At 37.0% G+C, this 21,873-nt stretch overlaps 1 protein-coding gene across 1 annotated transcript in view; it reads right to left on the minus strand.

Annotated features, from left to right (window-relative positions):
- LOC134740686 (hydrocephalus-inducing protein homolog) overlaps nucleotides 1–21,873 on the minus strand; it is a 70,359-nt gene that overhangs the window by 19,563 nt on the left and 28,923 nt on the right. Inside the window, exons 33-54 of the mRNA XM_063673246.1 lie at nucleotides 21,621–21,784; nucleotides 16,899–17,131; nucleotides 16,450–16,611; nucleotides 16,248–16,288; nucleotides 15,959–16,018; nucleotides 15,452–15,657; nucleotides 13,701–13,961; nucleotides 13,496–13,606; nucleotides 13,283–13,415; nucleotides 12,682–12,847; nucleotides 12,203–12,337; nucleotides 11,976–12,099; nucleotides 8,561–8,729; nucleotides 8,206–8,432; nucleotides 7,384–7,583; nucleotides 6,807–7,049; nucleotides 6,484–6,657; nucleotides 5,869–6,160; nucleotides 4,232–4,480; nucleotides 3,822–4,143; nucleotides 3,434–3,576; nucleotides 3,249–3,349 (exon numbers count right to left, since the gene is read on the minus strand). Of these exons, the coding sequence (XP_063529316.1) occupies nucleotides 3,249–3,349; nucleotides 3,434–3,576; nucleotides 3,822–4,143; nucleotides 4,232–4,480; nucleotides 5,869–6,160; nucleotides 6,484–6,657; nucleotides 6,807–7,049; nucleotides 7,384–7,583; nucleotides 8,206–8,432; nucleotides 8,561–8,729; nucleotides 11,976–12,099; nucleotides 12,203–12,337; nucleotides 12,682–12,847; nucleotides 13,283–13,415; nucleotides 13,496–13,606; nucleotides 13,701–13,961; nucleotides 15,452–15,657; nucleotides 15,959–16,018; nucleotides 16,248–16,288; nucleotides 16,450–16,611; nucleotides 16,899–17,131; nucleotides 21,621–21,784 (3,916 nt within the window). The remainder of the gene's footprint in view (nucleotides 1–3,248; nucleotides 3,350–3,433; nucleotides 3,577–3,821; nucleotides 4,144–4,231; nucleotides 4,481–5,868; nucleotides 6,161–6,483; nucleotides 6,658–6,806; nucleotides 7,050–7,383; nucleotides 7,584–8,205; nucleotides 8,433–8,560; nucleotides 8,730–11,975; nucleotides 12,100–12,202; nucleotides 12,338–12,681; nucleotides 12,848–13,282; nucleotides 13,416–13,495; nucleotides 13,607–13,700; nucleotides 13,962–15,451; nucleotides 15,658–15,958; nucleotides 16,019–16,247; nucleotides 16,289–16,449; nucleotides 16,612–16,898; nucleotides 17,132–21,620; nucleotides 21,785–21,873) is intronic.

Here is a 21,873-nt window from a genome sequence, read left to right on the forward strand (position 1 = left end):
AGATTAATTTATTCAAAAATACATAATACACACTAATAAGAATTTAATTTATGTTGAAATGTAAAATTTAAGGTGGTTCGATTTTCATACAAAATCTGCTTTAATTAAGGCACTACACACTATTACTACACAAATATTTGCTCATTTATCTACTTTCGAATATTCGTTTGCGCTAAATTAATAGAAAAACTTTGTTTCATACAGAAATCATACATAAATCAACGTAATTTTTTCATCAATTTTACGTATGTGTGTGTCACAAATGTCGTGTACAAATACGTTGCGTGCGGCGTTGCCACTCTATGACGTTGGCGACGTTGCCTGGCCGACCTGGCAGGATTTGCAGTGCCGTCATGTTTAGTGCATTTTTATTTGACAGTGTTGACACTGACACATAGGGTCATGTTTATTGTGTCAATTTGTTTGTATACATTAAAAATGATAGCAACGTCTAAATCAAGTTACAAAAATCATCGGTGTTCTGGTCCGCGAAAATCCAGAAAAATTCACTCAATTGAAGCGGAATTCATGATGGTGAAGTTTCGTAAGGTAGGTACAGTTTCATTCCTTCATTGTACATTGTAATTTTCTCGTGCCGATCTTTTTAGAAAATAATTCTCACTTCTTCCGTAATGGTAGATATAAGCAGTGAACAATACCTATATAATGTAATTATTACTGTTTTGGTTGCCGAATAGTCAATGTGTCACTAACTCTAGGTTTTTTTTAGGTATTGTGCAAAATGAAGAGGCATTCTTGGAAATAAAATGTTTTCCTTCATTAGCCAGAAAAAATCAGGACATCCTCACTGCAATAAAGTAAAATAAAACATTTCCTGGGGATGAAAATTATGGAATTTTGTCTATGAATGAAAAACACAATTATTACTAGGTAAGTAAATGATAACTTTATTAGAATCCATATTGTTGCATCATCTTTCTTCCTATAACATTAGAGATTTTGTGCTATCATGATATTATTTTTCTTTCAGGTACAGGGACAACTACGGATAACAAATATGAAAAAATGTTATTTCATTTGTTGTGTGAATCCATCTACACCAACAAGACATCCACTGCTGGACATAGGCCTCCCCAGGGATCTCCACAACGACTGGTCTTGCAAGACCGGCCAAAATATCGAGAAATAAATAATATAAATAAACATGATAAATATCCCGTTTTCTATAATAGTTATAATAAGAAGGCCATGCAATGTTGTTACTCACTGTACCTACTTGAATCCAAAAAAAATATATAAAAAAAGTTTTAATTTTATTTTACAATTACTACTTTATTATTAGTACATTAACTATTTCAAACTGCAAGGGTACGATGATAGATCTCAATTCAATATAATTTTGCAACATTTGGCATTATTAGGTTATAAATTGTATGGAGATGAAATCTATCATCGTACCCTTCCAGTTTGAAAAATACTATAGAGGCTGGGCAGTAAGGGATTGCTTTACTTGTAGAACTATATTTATTGGGTCGTTCAATATATGTGGCGTTTTCAACCAAACGGGTACCTACTTATTGTTGTCATATTTCCATAAAGCTTCAAAATGAAATCAACCTAATCGAAAACCGACAATGTGGTACCTTTTAGTTCAAAACGTCACATATTTTTATAAAACGTTATAAACTAATTTATTAATAATACTGAATATCTGGGAGAAAAAGAAAACATAAGTAAAAACTCAAAAATGCTCGTTTTCCCAGAGATAGGACCTAGCTAGATCGAACCCCTTACAGCAAATTTCATCGAAATCGTTAGAGCCGTTTCCGATATCACTGAAATATATTTCGGTTATATCGGAATCGGACAAGAATTCGAAGAATAAAAGGTATAAGAAACATAAGATAACACAAAAAGGACAAAAAAAGTACCCCTGTCGTACCAGTCTCGAACCCGAATCCTCTTGCACGTATTTCCACGAACATACCGCAACGCCATTGCAGCATACTTACACTGCATGAAATTGTCTACTACAAGCATCACGGAAACACTGTTTGCATGTGTGAGTAATAGTAGGAAATAGCATGACAGAAACACTCTGTCGACTTTAAAAGTGTTTTTTGCACTAATGAAGTATTCAATGTTTATTATAATAGTTCAATATTTATGTAAAGAGTGCGCTAAACATACTTTTAAGTATACAGATACCAACACTATTCCACAAAAAAATAAAACCTGAAAATTTGCGAAAGTGACGCCATCTAGCGGGGTTTAAGCTTTGGGTAACCTAGTCGAACCACCTTAAGTAAACACGGTAAAAACTTATTTTCCAATTAATGTTTTTAAATTAAGCTCAATCAAAAGAGATTTGTGGGAACCGTCATAGGGATCGCTTTAACAATACTTTTTTTTTCGTTTTGTAGCTAAAATTACAATCGACCGTAAATCCGCTAGCTACATTTGATAAACCTTGGGTTAAAGTAAGGTATACCAATATGGGCGGGCACCCTGGGAACTCGAAGTGCGGCCCTATTGCGTCGGCCGCAGCGGGTCATAGCTCTCAGGGTGGCCAGAGCGTATCGCGATAACTCGCACGCAGCAGCCGGCCTGCTAGCCGGGAGCCCGCCTTGGGACCTTGAAGCCAAGGTTCAGTCCGCGGTCTATTGGCGGGTGCTAGCAGCAAGGAGGGAGGAAAACTGGCCCGCCCCTCAAGAAGTTCGCAAGTGGCGGGAAGAAGCACGAGAAGTGCTATATGAAAAATGGTCGGAGCGTCTGGAGATTCCGGGAGCTAGCCGGGACCTGGTGGCCGCTGTTCGGCCCGTTCTGAAAGAATGGGTCGAACGCAAGCACGGTGCACCCTCCTTCCACCTCACACAGCTAACGGGGCACGGCTGCTTTGGCTGGTACCTGTGTGAGAGGGTGGGAAGAGAGCCGACGACAGCGTGCCACCACTGTGATGGAGGAGCCGTGGACACGGCTCAGCACACGCGCGAGGTGTGGCCCGCATGAATCAGGTTTCGAGCTGGAAGGCCCTCGAGTGTTCCGAGGGGCCTTCAACGAAGTAAGCTGCTAGAGCAGCCGCAAAGAATGGGTTCGCAAAAGCAACGCCGACGGGGTATCGGAGGTCTACAATCGAGTTCCCGAAACCCCGTCTACAAAGCGCGCGGCGAAACACCCCAGGGGGTTTAGTCCGTGGGAGTCGGACATACCCACTAGGCTATTTTCTCCCGGGCCAGTGGGATCCGTAAAGGATTCCCCCTGGGTCATTAAAAAAAAGGTATACATACTCTGTAGTATTCTGTATTGCCCCCAAGTCAACATCCATTGATAACATTTCAAGTCCAATCATGATTACGTCTTCCATAAATCCTTCAGCCTCACAAAACACCTGTTGATTTTCAGTGTTAGATTTTTTTTAAAGGGACATACAAATGTACATACAATATTGTTAATAGATGTATGGAATTTGTACCGTAAAATACTCGTAAGGGTTGTCAACAATGGTTAGTTGAATTTCGCAACTTGTCCTCCCTCTTTTGACGGGGTTGTAATGAACAACAACGCCTGCTAGTTCCCCGGGTTTTAATCTTAACTTAATTCTTTTGTCGTTATGATCTAAATCAAAAAATGAAAGTATAAAATAAATATACACTAAAAACAAGACTACACTAGAGTCTAATAATCTGTTTTACGAGCCAAGCTACTGGTTAGAACCTGTAATTGGCTTTTTGTATAATATTTATAAAACCTATAGGCAGCTGTTGGATCTCCGAATAATAATAAATAAATAAATATATAATTATGTACAATTCTACAATGTATAAAATATATAGTTCATTATTAGAAATGAGCATAGGTACCTTTGCGACTTTTAATAACATTATTTTCCGAAATGACAGCCGCTGACAACCAAAATACATTCCTCTCTTCGATTGTTGACTGGTGTATATTCAATATTACAGTGCTTTTTACTGAACATATATTCTGAAATCGAATTTCGCGACTGCTGATGGAGCCTAAGCAAGTGACGGGAATTTGAAGTAGCGAGCATTTGTATTGTCTCGTCGGAGGCCAAACCATTTTTATACGCGGGATGACGCCTTCTCCGATCAGGCACACCCTAAATGACTGCTGCTGGTTGTTAAGGAGATTCAACTTGATTTCTAAAATGGCTCGATACTCCTGCAAAGCAAATATAATTAACAACAACAATAACAATTGTGTTATTATAACAAAATATATTGACAGTTTTCGTTCCTGAATGATTTACCTTTAAAGCTTTAGGAGTAAACATGATTCGCAAACATTTGTGTTGTAAAGGTTCTATGTGTGTCTCATATTTATCCAAAGAGAAGATGTCTTCCTCGGCATTGAGTTCGGTAAGGAGCTTCATGGAAAGCGCACAGGCCACCAATCCATTGTTGTAAAGGTCGATCGCTCCCGTGAACGTTGTATTCACGTTCACACAGAAAAAGTGAAGAGTGACTGAATTTTCCACAAAAACGCAATGCGGAGACGTCTAAAACGAAAACGGAGATTTTAACGAAACCACGTGGATATCTTATGGTTCATAACTAATGAAATATATAAAACACCGGCCAAGAGAATGTCGGGCCATATTATGAGTAGGGCTCTGTGGTTACTCATCCGTCATAATAACGGTGATAATTAATAGCCCCCGTGCTTATAGTTGCTATTATGTTCATAACTAGCAAAAAGGAGTTCGCAGTACTTGTACGTTTTTTTTTACTAAAAAGGAAAAACTTTTTGCAAAAACTCAAAAAAGGCTTAACCGATCATATTCGCTATAGTTATCATTTTTTTTTACTTTCAAGTTTTTGTTTTAAATATTTTTTTGGACCGATGGTTCTAAAATTAGGAGGGAGTGGGGAACACATTTGTTTTTACTTTTGGAACGATGATATTTCCTAAAATATTCACTTTATCAAAAAATGGTTGTGGCGAAATAGTTATTTGTTATACAAGGGTGCAAAGTTGTATTTTACCCGCGAGTGTAGAATTGAAACACGAGCAAGCGAAAGGATTCTATAGGTTCTAAAATAGAATCCTGAGCGTAGCGAGTGTTTCAACACACGAGAAGTAAAATACATTTGCGCCCGTGTGTAACACAAAACTATTCACCTCACTATAGCGAGGGAAGTGCAACATCCACAGGCGTTAGATCATCTTCATCACTGGAATCACTCCTTTCCTTACGATATTATAACAGAAAACTCTGGAAGTTGGTTACGCGAGTCGGTGAGAAAAGGTTTTAAGTAAAAAAAATGTTGACAATGTTGACATTTCTGATGTATGAAATGTCAACGATGCAATTTAAAATTGCAAACGTTTCTTATGGAATTTTAAGGTTTATGGCTTAAAATCATTAAATAAAGCTAAATTTGGTATTTTTTATTAGATTCTCAAACCATTTATTTAATGATAATTAATATCGAACGAACCATTATCATGAGCGTTTTACGTTTTGTTATCTGTCAAACTACTTAAACACGCTCCATCCAAGGTCAAATTACTTTCCCCACTAGTGCATAAAACGCGTTTTTCCCCGCTTGTATTGAAGGATAAACGACAACTTTTCGAACTAGTGAGGGGATTTTTTTTTATCCCCACTGTCTAGTGGAGGTACCCTAAAAAGTGTTTTTTTTTAGTTTATATTTTACCACTTGGTCAGCATGCTCGATTTATATACCCAATATAGCTGCTGTCTAGCACTAACGATCATAGCAAAGCCGCGGACATACGGACAGGTTCCTAGGATGGGTCCTAGTTGACTACGGAACCCTAAATACCCCTTATAAATTGCCCAGTTTGTCTTATTTTATTTTAGTAATATTCATACATTCATAGTGATTAAATTACTTAGTAAATCTATAGAATCTCAGTTACCTCTGGTACTTTATAATCCGACAGGCTTTTCACAATTAAATGTTCTCGGAACGTGTTTTCAGTGTTCCAAAAATCTAAAGTGGGCATGGCTCCAATGCCGACAAGTCTAAGTGGCACTCCACAAGCCTCAGCTGGACACGTATCACTTATTATAAAATTAATGGTTTCTCTAAACATCCCAGGTCCGCTGGCGTAAAACTGCATTTGAATTGTGCGACTAGTTCCAGGGGCAATCAAGTTATCTTCATTCAATATTAAAAAGTTGCCGCATTTCATTGGAGGGTTTTTAAGCCTGTTAGAAAATGCACATACGCTTTAGACTAATTTGTAGCAAAACACAGATCTTTCGACATAAAACAGTACGAGCCCTCGGAGCTCTATACCTATGTAATTAGTGGAAGATGCGGATTCAAATAAATATTTACGTAGGTACCTATGGATTAAAAAAAAACCGTTAAAAAATATCACATTTGAAGGGTACACGGAAAGAACATGTCTAGTCACTTTTTTCGGAAAATAGGATTTTCATTTCAAAATGAAGACCTCTTAATGAACCATTATAGGTAGTTATATTTTTTGCTACCACTGTATTATATACCCTACTCTCACACTTACTTGTTATCTTTTACCTTGACCGTTAGATCGGCACTTGTTTGGTACTCCTCTGGCAGCACAATTTCATAAGTAACTGGACATTTACTAGTGTTATTTAATATCACGTCCTTCATTATAGCAGTGCCAATAGGGATAATATTGAAATTGAGCTCGCCCAGTGGAAATAGAGTAAATCTGAAAATTATATGGAACCAAAAATATAGAAGTACAATTTTAATACGTGGCAGATGGACTTTTGTGCTTGAAGAGGGTATTTTTAGGTTACCTAGCCCAAGTGCAAACTTTAAATTTATACCGTTTTCCTTAAATTGTACACGACTTACGTATTATAGAAAGATGCAAGAGTGATGCAAACAGGGAACTTGGCAACCACGGCTTGTTTCTTAGAGCCGTCGAGCAGCGAGCAAGTGTAGATCGGCACGTTCACCAGGTTCATGGATGTGGTGGGTGTGCAGGTGAACTCGATGGCCACTAACTTCATGTTCACGGGGATGACCCCGCATTCTTGGACCACCTCGAAGGATCTTAGCAGAGACGGCTCTGGGAAATTCTTCACTTTCTTCAACCTAACAATACAAACAATAAAATTCATAAGGGGTTGTGTGAGCTCCATGGATGTCTATTATTTTTATAGGGTAAGCAAAAAGTATACTTAAGAGAAGCATTCATCTAGGTATAAGTAAACTCAGTAGTAGCAGTATGTATTCTTGGTGCAATAAAGAATATTTACCTACTTCCCATTGAACACCTGATTTTTCCAAATTCCGGTTCTGAGAAGGTTCACACCCAAAGCCGAAGCCGGTGGTTTAAATAATTATAAATGAAGTCCAGAAATATTATCACCTATCTAACGCAAGGGAAGGATAAACTAAAAGATCAAATAGCCGTGAACCTACGTACTTGTAGTAAATGTTATATTTGCCGCGATTGAGTAGAAACATCATTTTAGAGTATGTGGAGTTAACTTTGACGTTGCCGTAGTGGAGGCAGGTGTCGGCCGGGTTCTCGTAGGCACACTCGACCATGACGTCGTAGCATTCCGCCGACAGTTGCAGCTGGTCAATCACCATGGGGTTGCCTCGTCCCTCAGCGTCGTATATCTGAATATAATAATCATTTTAATAAGCCATATGTGACTTCGCTGTCTTCGCTTGATTTATCGTCGCACAACGCGTTAATTATTTCATGGTTCCGTGTTTCGCCACACATAGATACAGGTCAATTAACGATTAAGTGAATAAAAATATCTATTTGTGTATGTCATTATAGTCATTCATAAAAAATCGTTTAAAACTGCGATTGCGAATAAATTAATAAAAATCTAGTGGAGGAGTGAACACACATACACACACACAATTTGTAATACCTATTATATCTAGTACCTAAGCAAATCCGTATTATTTTCATTTGTATCTGATAGGGAGACCTGTTATTGGCTTCATGATTGTATCCTAGTTATAAGTCTATACTGTTTGTCAAAGCTGGTGGTCTTCTAATAAAATAAAATAAAAAATATATTTAACCAATAAAATGGCGGCTCTGACTGTATACCGATACATGTGTCACTTATACAATGAAAGTTTCGTTCATTCCATTCGTGCCAGCTTTCGTGAAACGACCTGTACCAAGCGCGATCACAAATAATCTCATGGTATAAAGTCCCCTAGAGAATTCACAACTTCAGAAGTATACTTAAAAACTTCTTAATAAAAAGATACTTACGTCTATGATCAATATCTTGTGTGAAATAACACCGACTCTACACGCGATGTAAGTTACTGGAACAACTTGGTTGTCATGTCTGGGCACGATCCCTGATGTATGAGAAATTATGAAGTCTTCTGCAAACTCTTCAGCATTTCGCACTTTCCACATTATTGGCAAAATAGAATCATTTTTAACGATAAATCTATCATCCTCTCGCCGATATAATAAAAGCTTCCCATAATCTATGATCAAAAGATATAATTTGTCAGAAAAGACGAATAAATCATTGAGAATTTGTAGATATGTCTACAGCAAGAGTCTTTGCCTTTGAGTATTGTATTGATATTATTATTTTGTGACTAAGACTCACCAATATTCTTAGTCAACGGCAATATTTCCAAGATTGGCACGACGCCGCTGCACTGGATGAGCACGGTGACGATCTCAGAGTTGTCCTTCACGCAGAAGAGTAGCACGCTCTGATGAACACCTACCTCAGACGGAGCTGCTGTGACTGTTAGCTTTCCGCGGCAGCCTGGCTGAATTTTGAGTTGTATGATTTACAAGTTAGTTATAGTTTGGCGAACCAATCAGTCAATATAAGGCAAATTGAAAAATGTAGGCGCGAAGGGTCGATCTCGATCAATCAATCATCAATAGGAATAATGAATTTTGTGTTGATTTATACTAACTATTTGGTTACCCAGACTACAGTTTCAGCAAAATCTAACGTAAAAATTAAAATAACAAAAAATAATAAATGTTTATCTAGAAAGCACAATAAGCTACTCGCAGAGTTACTCCGCTAAAGCCAGCACGGATATGATGGTAATTCTTGTCTACGTGACAGCGTGATAAAACGAAGTCCGTCACTTTCAATGAAAACACCGGGCGGTGTTAAAAAGTGACAGATATTTTATCACGTGGATAAATCCATCCATAATACGCCTGCTGGAATCAACTCAGAAGGAGGTAGAGTTGGACCAAGACAAGTCTGCAACCATTTTGATAGCACACGCAGTGCAAGTGTTATATTAAACGTCAAACTTCTATCAATTTTTTATTTTAAATAAATAAATTATGACGTATAAATAACACTTGCACTGCATATGCTATCAAAATCGTTGCAGACTTTTCGTGGAAATAGCTTCCAACTAAGGCCTGCACCGCAACGAATTTGCCAAATTCAAAACCCTATTAATGGTACCGAAACCGGCTGAATCAAGATTTGTTTTTATATAATTTATTGGAAAGTTAAAAAATATATATTTATTGGTAAGTTCATCATTTTCCATTTCTCCCCGCTCCTGTCGTAAGTTTTGTTGTATGCCCTCCATCATACATTCGACAGTGTTTTTGACACATTCTTGGTTTGAGTTCTATCCAGAACCATTTTTTTATTTTTTATTTTTGCTGCATATCGTTTATTCAACCCCATGCCGTTCAATAGGTCAATACTGTGGGACTTTGTTAAATCAAGTCTTTGCGCCCGATTTAGGGGGCATTTGGCTTAAGCAAGCTGATGGCCTCATAACCATCGTGGGTTATCTCCAACTATTGTCAAAATAATACTGGAAGATCGTATTATTAAACAAAATCTGCGAACCGTTTCTTTTAGTGATTGTTGATGTAGATTTCTCTATCGAAAAGTAACCAATGCCAAGCAACTGATACCACATCGACTAAATTCCTGGTACACCAGATATTTAGAGACAAGTCTACATACTCATTTTTTCATGGGAATCGCAAAGAAATTGCCTTTCACTTCATTCAGTAATGGTATAATGTTGGTTAACAGGTTGTGTATGCGTTGCAAAGACTAAAACTTTTAATCTCAGACGACAGGCGCAGGTTTATTTTGCGCATTTTTACTCGCTGATGTCTTATGGCAGTCTAATTTGGGGTAACTCCCCGGATGCCAAAAGAGTGCTGATAATACAGAAGCGAGCACTGCGCACGGTCGTCGGGGTGAATAGTACACTCTTGCAGGCATTTTTGTTTCACAGGGGATCATGAGCCATTATTCCCAGTACTTGTTCGAGGTGATCATGTTTGTGCGAGACAATATAAATATGTGCGTACAAACGAGTGCGCTCGAAATACAATCTCGCCGAGCACCCAGTTTAAGAACGATCCCCCATCGGACGGCATTAGCGACAAAGAACCCACGCGTAATAGGACCAAAGTTCTATGAACATCTACCCGCTGATTTAAAATCTGAAACGTCGGACGAAACATTTAGGCGCAAACACAGAAACCTTTTATTACCCGTTAAGGAATTTATGAATTTCACTTTTGCTTAAAATTAATTTTATTGACTCTTACAACAGACATATTTTTGTTATTAAATATTTTTACATGAGTATATAAGTAGGTAATTTCTCTTTATAATGAAAAAACCGGCCAAGTGCGAGTTGGACTCGCGTTCCAAGGGTTCCGTACATTACACAATTTAAACAATGTATTTTTTATGTGTTTTCGTCTAATGTCTTTAAAAAAATCCGTAGGGGTCAGATCAAAAACTAAGTAATTAAGTCCGACTCACGCTTGACTGCACATTTCTAATAGGTTTTCCTGTAATCTATCGGTAAAGGTCTATTTTGAGTATTTTTTTCAAAATGTTAGACCCAGTAGTTTCGGAGATAAAGGGGGGAAATGGTCATTTTTTGCCTATTTTCTTGAATAACTTCTAAATTGTTTATCCTAAAATTATAAAAAAAAAATATGTTTGAGATTCTCACAATGAGCTCTTTTATTTGATATGTAACACGATATAGTTTGAAAAACTTTATTTTTTAATTTTCTTGAAATAAAACTATGAAAACGGATTATATCGCGTATATTGAATTTATAATACATCCCGACGTTTCGAACCCTTTACAGCGTTCGTGGTCAACGGGTGACTGAGGAAAAATTACAAAGTGCAAAAATACCCACATACTAAAATAATGAACAATCATAGACTACAAACTTTAAGGCTGGTTGTACATGCAAAATCGGTTCATAAGGCTAGTTATATACTACAATTATTTTCAAGTAAAGATATATATATACGCGATAAAAAAAATTAATTTTCTTATTTACCCCCCAAAAGTGGCCCCCTTGTTTAAAATTCATTTGTTTACATTACATGACCGTCTTTGGGTCACAAACTTACATATGTATACCAAATTTTAACTTAATTGGTCCAGTAGTTTCGGAGAAAATAGGCTGTGACAGACGGACAGACAGACAGGCAGACGCACGAGTGATCCTATAAGGGTTCCGTTTTTTTCCTTTTGAGGCACGGAACCCTAAAAATTGACATATTTCATATTTATATTTCTTGTGAATTCTACTCGTACCCTGATGATCCTTTTTAGGAGATAAAATATATTATGATATATGACTATATTATGATGGTTTTATGGAATTCTTGCATGTTAGTTTTTAGTTTTTGACGATCGTGATCTGAATTCTTATAATTTTGGCTTAGGCAAAGTTGTACTGTAATTTATTTTATGAAATAATCTAATCTAATCTGTTGGAAATTAGTTATATGTAAGTTTCGTCAGTACGTATCAAATTTTTGACAGCAATTTGGCGCTGAATGATTTTCGGCGTTCACTTTAAAAAAATATCATCTGAGAATTCGTTAAAAAATTGTTTTTAGTATAACAATTTCGTGATTCTGGCAATTTCAATGGTGGAGTGTATATATAAAGTAGGCTAGACAATAATTAAAGAAAAATCACTGAATTTGGCAAATAAATTCGTTACGAATCAGGCCTTGTAGCTGCACTAACTTCGAGACTTATAAAAGTTTTGTCCAAATCGAAAACGTTGGTCTGTTCAGCAAATTCAATTACAATGTCCGCAGTGATCAATGAAGAATTCTTTAAATCGATTGTGTATTCTTCTTCATATATTCTGCAAACACAACGTTCGTTATGTTGTTATGTGTGTTGTTAGATCATAATCAGAAGGGTATACTGATGCTAATAATGTACTAAGCAGATGTGTACTTATATACCTGTTTTGTCCAACAAAAATTGGTCCGAACTCAAATAAATCAAGGTCATCTAAATAGGTGATTTTATATACATTGTCTTCAAAGTTTGCTCTTCTAACAAAATTTGCAAACATTTTTTTGGGTCTGCTGTCTATTCTGTAAAACATACAGTTATACACGTATTTTAATGACAACGAAATGGAGACCGTTTAGCATTTACCTAAATGGTGTTCAACCAATGTTTCGGTTTAGGCATAAAAATCATGTTTATGCCAAAAAACTACCGAACCTTTCGGCCAGGCCTAGTTAAGTACTATAGCAAAACCGATCCTTTGGTTTCGGTCGGACTCTACATTTATGAGAGAAGCTGTTGCGTTTTGTTTATAATCAGAATCACACATATACTAATAACCTCATTTATCTATATAACGAATGTACCGATTTATTTAATTCAAAATCATTATCAATCTTATTTTATCTAAATTCAATAAATAGCTCACCTCGGCAAGTCGCAAATGCCAGTAACGTGAATATCAACCCTCGACTCCGGCCACCCGCTGACCTCCACAAACCGCTTCACGCTGAAGTGGCCTTCCCATTGTGGGCTAAAGGAGTACTTGCACCGCACCAGATCACCTGGCTCCAATACTATGCGTTTAGCGGAAGCTAAAATATAACACAAACACATGTTTACAACTACAATACCAATGCATAAGAGGTGCAATTTATGACACCAATTCTTTAAATTAAAAAACCAATTCATTAAATTAAAAAACCAATTCATTAAATTAATTAATTTAATTGAAGTTACCAGCAATAAGATAAGATGTATGTACTTAATAAGTAAATAACTAGGCAATTAGCTAAGTCTACCCATCTATGTTTTAAGGGAGTTCCCTCTGCCAACAAACTGTCCTGCAGTTTGGCAGAAGAATAAATTGTAGAAATAGGGTTTATGATGATGATGATGATGATAATTCTTAGCATTTCAAGCTGTGATGCTAAATAAAAAGAAATGTTTATTCTCAAAACGGAACTTGGCTGTTAATATAATGTAGATGGACGTTTATATCGTTGTAGTGTATTGTTTATTTGTTATACCTGGAACAGTTTTCAAGCTATGCAATGGCAGTGGGCTAGGGTAGTATGATTCTTCACTTTTTTCCATACTTAAGTTTTCAAGAGTCGCAAGCGGACCAGGAACTGCACTAGTCGAAGTCGAAGATGATGTCACCTAAAATATTACATTAAGCGGGCTTAACTCTTTATCGTAGATCACCACACTAGCAGTACTAAATTATTATGATTAGGTACCTTTTTACCACACATACAGTGCCATTTTGACAAGACATTTATGACATTATCTTGAGTCGTGTCATCTAAAAGATTTAAGTCAGTAATTTGATTACATTCACATTTCTTGACCTATAAAACAGAAACACGCCCGTCAACACAGGTATTCATAGTACACGTATAGTAAATTAAATATCATTACCTATATAATAATATGTATACTAACCGGTAATTCGTCCAAAAAGCACCACTTTAGGGGCAGTTCGTGATGAATGTAAGGCATAGTTTTTGGTAGCAGTACTGTAAATTCTTTCCTTTTCATCAAACATTGAAGAATGTCTTCGTCATCGCTATCCCCATCTTTCAGTGCTTCACGAAACGCAGGAGTATTTATAAACATGTTCACCAATGCTTCTTTGTAATGTAGACAGGGACACATTATCAGAGTTAATGGAAATCCTCTTTGAGCTTCGTTCTCTTCAGTAGACTACACAAAAGTTGAGGACGTTGATGCACAATTAGTAGCATTAGTAGTATTAGTATGTTTAAACAGACTCTTAAACAAAGGTTGTATGAGGTTAAAACTGGCAATTGCTTAGTTACAGTATTATGGGGAGCTAAAAGTAAGGTGTAAACTTTCGCTATCGTTTAAAGTAAAAAAAAATGTATGCGTGTAATCTTTACGCGCGATTGATGTAAAACTTCTTTGAAGATGACGTTTATCGCTATGTTGGCATTTTAACGTGTGTCCTATTGTGCGTGTGGTCACTACTGAGCGTTACTTCCGTCAGAAAAAAATCTGTTTTCCTCTTAGGCGCCTTCCGGCATCCGATATCGGAAAGGCGCTTCCGATAATTTAGCCATGACAGAGCCCCCCGTCAGCTGTGTAGGACTGATAATAAAATTGTTTGTGTGCATATGTGTAGGCATAATGTTTGTTGTAGTGTGCGTGACCGTTAAAGCCGGCGCCCCTACGGCCGCACTACACGGATGTAGGATCCTATATCCAATATCGGATCGGACAATGTGAAAACGCTCTATGGTGCGACTCTGTACGGCCGGGTGACTTATTGCTAAATAACTATTGCTCGTTGTAACTAGATAATAGTAGGGTGGCCGAACAGGCTTTAGGTTACTTTTCGCTCATGTCGTAGCGGACATGGGTATATTTGGTGTCAGTACTATCAGTACATTCATTATGATGTCCTGAACATAAATATATGAGATGACAAGCGCGAAAGTTGTGGGGGTAGTTGCTGTGATGTCATAAAGTCGGCAGTACAAAGTTTTTTACTTATTTCTTTTAATATTGTCTTCGGTCACCGCGATAGTTACTCATGAAATAAAACTATAAAAACGGATTATATCGCGTATATTGAATTTATAATATATCCCCATACATACATACATACATTTATTATTATTTATTTGGGGATGTATTATAAATTCAATATACGCGATATAATCCGTTTTCATAGTTTTATTTTATTTATTTTAAACATACCATGTGGGGTACCAAATGAAAGAACTTTGTGAGTAGATCACAAATATGTATTATACTGTAACATTTTCACTACTTGGTTTAATAAATTATTAGAAAACGGTCAAAATTTTCACAATTTATAGTCAGTTGACTTTGAAAATTGAAAATTGTTTGGTATGTTTAAAAGAAAAAAGTAAAAAACTTTGTACTGCCGACTTTATGACGTCACAGCAACTATCCCCACCACTTTCGCGCTTGTTATCTCATATATTTGCGTTCAGGACATCACACGGAATGCACTGATACTAAATATACACATGACCGAGACGACATGAGCGAAAATCGATTTCTAGAAGACTTCCTGACAAAAAAACCGACCCTCTATAATTGCATATGAGAGGCGGCAAAAAGAAGAAATGAAAATAATGAAACCTCATCTCATCAGTGACATATGTTTATTGCTAAATAAATAGATATTAAAAGTATTGTCATACCAGTACGACATGTGTTTCGGACTTCGTCTTTGGTTTTTTCTGCGCATTACCCAATATTTGACCGTTTAAACCGTACAATGGGAATCCAACAGCACCTTCTTCGAATGACCAATTGTTGGCAATAGTAAGTAAGCTATCATATGTAAATTTATAATACTCGTTGTATTTCACAAGCATTTCCATGTATTCGCTTGTATTTTTCCCAGCTACAATTTGTACATAGTACAGGTATTAATTTAGAAGTAAACTATGCAATAAGTCATAAAACATGTAAATAATATATGCATATTCTATTTAAAAACCAGCTAGTTCTTCTTGATGTTTGTAATGTGTGTGTATGTATACATTATACAGCTGGATTTTTTAGGTCCTCTTGTTTATGTAACAGATGCGTTGTCGATTTTGCCTCTGTCTTGAGAATATTAAACAGATTTTATTTTGTTTGTATGTACCTTAAATCCTTAAATATTCCAATTTTCGATATAATTAATAAAATCTGCGTCTTACCCTTTTCATCTTTTTTTGTCTTTTTCTGTTCAAGTGAACTTTTTACGAGAAGTGCCGACTCTACAAATAGATAACGCAATAAAAAACACTTTAGTATCTATCTTGTTCATAGAAACATTGTTTAGCAAATTCCATGTACCTAATATAGATTTTATATGAAAGGTACTATAGTCTAATGTTGTTACAATTAAATTTGCTCTTTTATCATTACTAATATTACAAGGATGCTGTAGTTTATTTACCTACTCCATTTGCCTACTTAATTTTGTAGCGCATGTTTTAGATTTACCTTTAGCACTGCCGTCTGTTTTTACTTCATGTTTGGCAAACCTAGCAGAAGAATGCATTCAGTTTACAACCAATTATTATTTTTCTTTATAAAGATAAATATTTGCAACAATACTTAACTCTTATTGAAATTATATTATAATAAATGTCACAAAAAAATCTGCCACCTAATTATACATACAGGTAAAAAAAGGTATACATACCCAATCTTCTCCAAAAACTTTTTCCTTCTTGTTTCCAAACCATGGGTGACATATAGCGATCTAAATTCCGGAGTTAACTTTTCAAAATCCTCGCCATCCATTTCATCAATTCCTTTTACGATCTCGACTATTTCCGCCTCCTCATATACTTTTTCCACTGGTCTAGAAAATTATACAGTAAATATGTACAATTTGGTATACATACAAATTGTATTCGGGTAGTTCCGAAAATCACTCATAATTCAGGACAATCGGAAATGCAAGATATAAGACTTACCCGAATATAGTTTTATTTGAAATTTAGGAAAAAACGGAAATTCTTCATATTTTAGTAGTAGTAGTAGTAGTAAACTCTTTATTGTACAAATATACATATTAAAAATAACATGGTACAAATAATAAGATGTACAAAGGCGAACTTATTTTCTTTAATTATAAGGAATACTTACTCATCTAACAATTCATTTTCACGTTGAGCTTCTTCATATGATTGCGCCCAATTTATAAATTCAGATTGACACAGTATCAAGTGTATGTTCTGTATGCAGTGCTTGCTTTTAATAACCGTTGTAAGCGCTATCGCTGGCTGGTTGAATGTAAAGCTCGTTAATGAGTCTACGACAAACCCTCGGTTGAATTTCGGCTGAGCAAAGAAGTCTGCCAGCAGCTCTTGTGTTAAGTCCTTTGAAAAACATTAAGATTTTTAGTATAATCATCATTCGCTTGCCCTTGTCCCATTCACTTGGGGTCGGCGCAGCATGTCTTTTTCTTCCATACATCTCTGTCACCCGTCATCTCATCATTCACTTGCGTTAGTTTCATATCATCTTTCACACAGTCCATCCACCTTTTCCTCGGTTTTCCTCTCCTCGTACTTCCCTCCACATTCATTCTTAATACCTTTCTCGTCACATGACTTTCATCCCTCCGCATCACATGCCCGTACCATGCTAGGCGATTTGCCCTTACTTTTTCTGTTATGGGTGCAACTTTCAGGCTTCCTCTTATATACTCATTCCTTATCCTATCCATTCTCGTCACGCCACACATCCACCTTAACATTCTCATCTCCGCTACATGCAATCTCTTTTCATCCTTCACCTTTAGGGCCCAACACTCTGATCCATACATGACGACAGGTCTTATGATCGTTTTATAAATTTTACCCTTCAACCGAAGGGGCATACGGGCGTCACAAATGGTTCCCGTAACCTGTCGCCATTTCATCCATCCTGTGCTAATCCGGTTTTTCACGTCGCGGTCAATATCGCCATCGCACTGCACGAGCGAACCGAGGTACTTGAAGTCGGAGCAGACCGGCAATGTAACGCTATCGAGTTCTATGGCAGCAAAACTGGAGAGACCGCCAAAATCGCAGAACATGTGTTCTGTTTTAGATCTGCTGATCTTTAGGCCAACATTCTCCAATTTTTGCCGCCATTTCTCAAGTCTGCTCTGCACCTCTAGTTCGTTTTCACCTACAAGCACAATGTCATCAGCAAACAGCATACACCAAGGTGCCTCCTCCTGTATGTCCGATGACAGTGCGTCCATAACTAGCAGGAAGAGGTAAGGGCTTAAAGCCGATCCCTGGTGCAAGCCTACTGTGACACTGAACCTGTCGGTGGTGCCAGCTGCTGACCGGACGCGTGTACAACATCGGTTGTACATTGACCGGATTAGCTCCACATACTTCCCAGGCACGCATTTCTCTTTCAGAGCCCACCACAAAACCTCTCGGGGTACTCGATCGTATGCTTTTTCGAGGTCAACAAACACCATATGCAGGTTCTTTTTAGCATGTCTGTATTTTTCGCACATTTGGCGAAGTGCAAAAATGGCGTCTGTTGTACCTCTCCCCGGCATAAACCCGAACTGGTTTTGTGTTATATCACTCTCATCTCTCAGGCGTCTCTCTATCACTTTTTCCCATATTTTCATGCTATGTGACATGAGCTTTATTCCTCTATAGTTGTTGCATTCCTGTACATCCCCTTTGTTTTTAAAAATGGGCACCAGCAAACTGTCACACCATTCGTCGGGGATTGTTTCTTCATGCAACAACTTATTGAAGAATAAAGTCAGCCACATACATCCATCCTCACGCAATAACTTCCATACCTCTCCTGGTATATCATCTGGTCCTACAGATTTTCCATTTTTCATACTTCTCACAGCCGTTCTTACTTCATCCATACATATTTCTTTCACTGCACCCATATTTATCAGCCTGTGCTCTAGCACCCTGCCCCATTCATTTTCTTCATTCATCAACCTTTCGAAGTAGACTTTCCAACGTTCTTTTATCGCTTCATCTTTCGTAATCACCTTACCTATAATATAATATTCTGTTCCTACTCTGCACGTGTATTATACAGTTAGTAAATAGTGTACATACACACATGGATAACATAAATACTTCTAATGCAGGCACTTCATCACATGATTTTTATGATATATTGTTTTTTGATATAGTATCTTAAGATAACGTATTATTACGTGTACGGGAACCATGAGTTGACACTTGATTAGCGACTGGATAAATTCGATCGCAGTCCATCTCGTTCGAACTGTGATGTGGAACGGGACTGCGATCGAGTTCACGGGCTGTCAACACCCAATGTCCTTGAAACCCAGACTGCATCGGCACTTACCATCAGGTGAGATTGCGGTCAAATGCTTGCCTTTTTGTAATTAAAAAAAAAATGTTACTTGAGCAGTTTTTTAAGAAAAAATATTTGTTTTAGAAGCGCTGGTGGCCTAGCGGTAAGAGCGTGCGACTTTCAATCCGGAGGTCGCGGGTTCAAACCCCGGCTCGTACCAATGAGTTTTTCGGAACTTACGTACGAAATATCATTTGATATTTACCAGTCGCTTTTCGGTGAAGGAAAACATCGTGAGGAAACCGGACCTGATCCTAGCAAGGCCTAGTTCCCCCTCTGGGTTGAAAGGTCAGATGGCAGTCGCTTTCGTAAAAACTAGTGCCTACGACAATTCTTAGGATTAGTTGTCAAGCGGACCCCAGGCTCCCAGGAGCCGTGGCAAAATGCCGGGATAACGCGAGGAAGAAGAGTAAAGCAATTTTTTTTTAATATTCATTATACTTTAAAGACTGGGCGTACTCGATACATGATGGAACGAAATCGGCTCGATAGAAAATAATTACAAAGATTGGTCTTAAAATCAATATTAAACAGTTCTATGCCTTTACTTTTTTGACTTATGGGTCTGCAATTAAAATCACAATTTCATAACCTAAACCGCTAACGAGTAATATTACACAAATAATCCACATTTTATTTATTTCAATAGTTTTCTTATTATTCCCTTGCCCAGGCCCAGTAACTTGCGACAGTGCTATCTCATTTACTCCGATGCAAATAGACAGTGTGCGCGTTTTAGGTACCTATTGACAGCCTCTTAACTCAGTCGCTAGCTTAAACGTCAAATGTCAACTCATGGTAGCCGTGCTGTCCCCGACAGTGGCGCAAAAGAAGGTTATGTGTTATATGGCCGATTTTGATGATTATTACGTACGTACGTATTATTTAAACACTCTCACTTAAATATTATAGTTAAATAATTTGTTAGGCTGTTGGGTTTTTTGATATACACGGTGTTTTTTTAAACTCCGTTAATTTCGGGGTATGGCTAAGTACATTTATGGAAACTGGATGGCATAGTTATTTTTTTTAATTGTATTTTTTATAAAAAGTAATTATGTAATAGCATTGTTGTAATACGGACATTATATTTAAATCCCCCAAACAATTGAAGACTATACACGGTGTTACTTGAGCCACTGAAAACCTGAGACACCCCAACAGATTATTTTTATTTTAAACACATCTTGAGTATTTATTCTTTAATCCGATAAATATTTAAAAAAATATTCGTTGTTTAGTTTTTTTAACAATTCTATTCGACTGGTAATTCTACACAAGATATTTCGTCGTTTTAGTGATATCAAACAAGCTCATTGACAATTAACGTGTCAAATGCTAGTCATTGATATTGTTGTATTACAAACTTGTAGACTGAGCATGTAAAAAATTTAAAAAAAATTACCCCCATAAAAATATAGCGCAATCGATTCTCCTATCGATTCTGAACAAACTGTTTTTAGGTTTTCAGTGGATCATGAAACACCGTGTATATAACATATCAATGACATTTCGAATATCGATCGTCCGAGATAGTACATGTGTTTAGTAGCCAAATGTATAAACTCATACTATGTCATACTAAACACTAATAAATATGTGAACAGGCCCTAAGGCCTAAGGCGGGTAAACTGGTACCCGCTCGTAGTAGCTTTATTAGAAAAAAAAACATTATCTATCTTCAAAATGGAGTTAATTAGAATACCGGTTTCTTTGAGAAAGTTCCTTAATTTTAGGCTCAGGAATGCACCCTTGAAATTAAAGGACTTTAAAAACCACCGTGTATTTTTTGAGTTTATTACTCGGTTGATTGTAATAGGGAATATTACTACAATGTTCTGCCGCCAGAGTGCAGCACTAGTGCACATCCTAAACCATAGAGTAACTTACACATAGGTACTATACCTTAAACAGTTTTTTGACAAGTTTTCACTATGACATTGATGCATCAAGGCGGTTTGTTTACAGGGGGCCTACCGCGAAACGCGAAAATCGAAATTTCGGTATCTGCCTCTATCGATCGAATATGAGAGTAATGAGAGGCAGAAACCGAACTTAAGATTTTCGTGTTTCGAGGTAGGCCCTGTGACTGTGCTAGTGACGCCCTCTACGCAGAGTTTTGCGTTATTTTCCCTATTCTATGTAAGTTGCAGATGTTGGTCTTATTGCATGTTGCATGGATTATAGTTATCAGAAAAATAAATAAATAAATATTATAGGACATTCTTACACAGATTGACTAAGTCCCACGGAAAGCCCAAGGAGGCTTGTGTTATGGGTACTCAGACAATGATATATATAATATATAAATACTTAAATACATAGAAAACACCCATGATTCAGGAACAAATATCTGTGCTCATCACACAAATAAATGCCCTTACCGGGATTCGAACCCAGGACCATCGGCTTCACAGGCAGGGTCACTACCCACTATATAGGCCAGACCGGTCGTCGCGGGACACATTGCGGGCTGATGAGGCAAAATAATCTATAAAATATACTTACCTGTTGAAACATCGTCGTAGATCCCATTGCTTCCACTACATTGCTCTCTTTCTTTTTTTTATCACCAGTCTTTGACCGAGGTGTAGTCATGTTTTTACTGTTCGCTAAGGCTTGAAGCTTTGTTAAAATCACTTCGAATTCATCTTCCGTTTCACCACCTAATTCTAGATATACATTTCAAATATATTTTAACAAATTATAAATATTGCACTTCACAAGTTCTAAAATTTCTATTAACAATTATTATTATTAT

The sequence above is a fragment of the Cydia strobilella genome, chromosome 4, assembly GCF_947568885.1.
Source record: "Cydia strobilella chromosome 4, ilCydStro3.1, whole genome shotgun sequence".
NCBI lineage: Eukaryota > Metazoa > Arthropoda > Insecta > Lepidoptera > Tortricidae > Cydia > Cydia strobilella.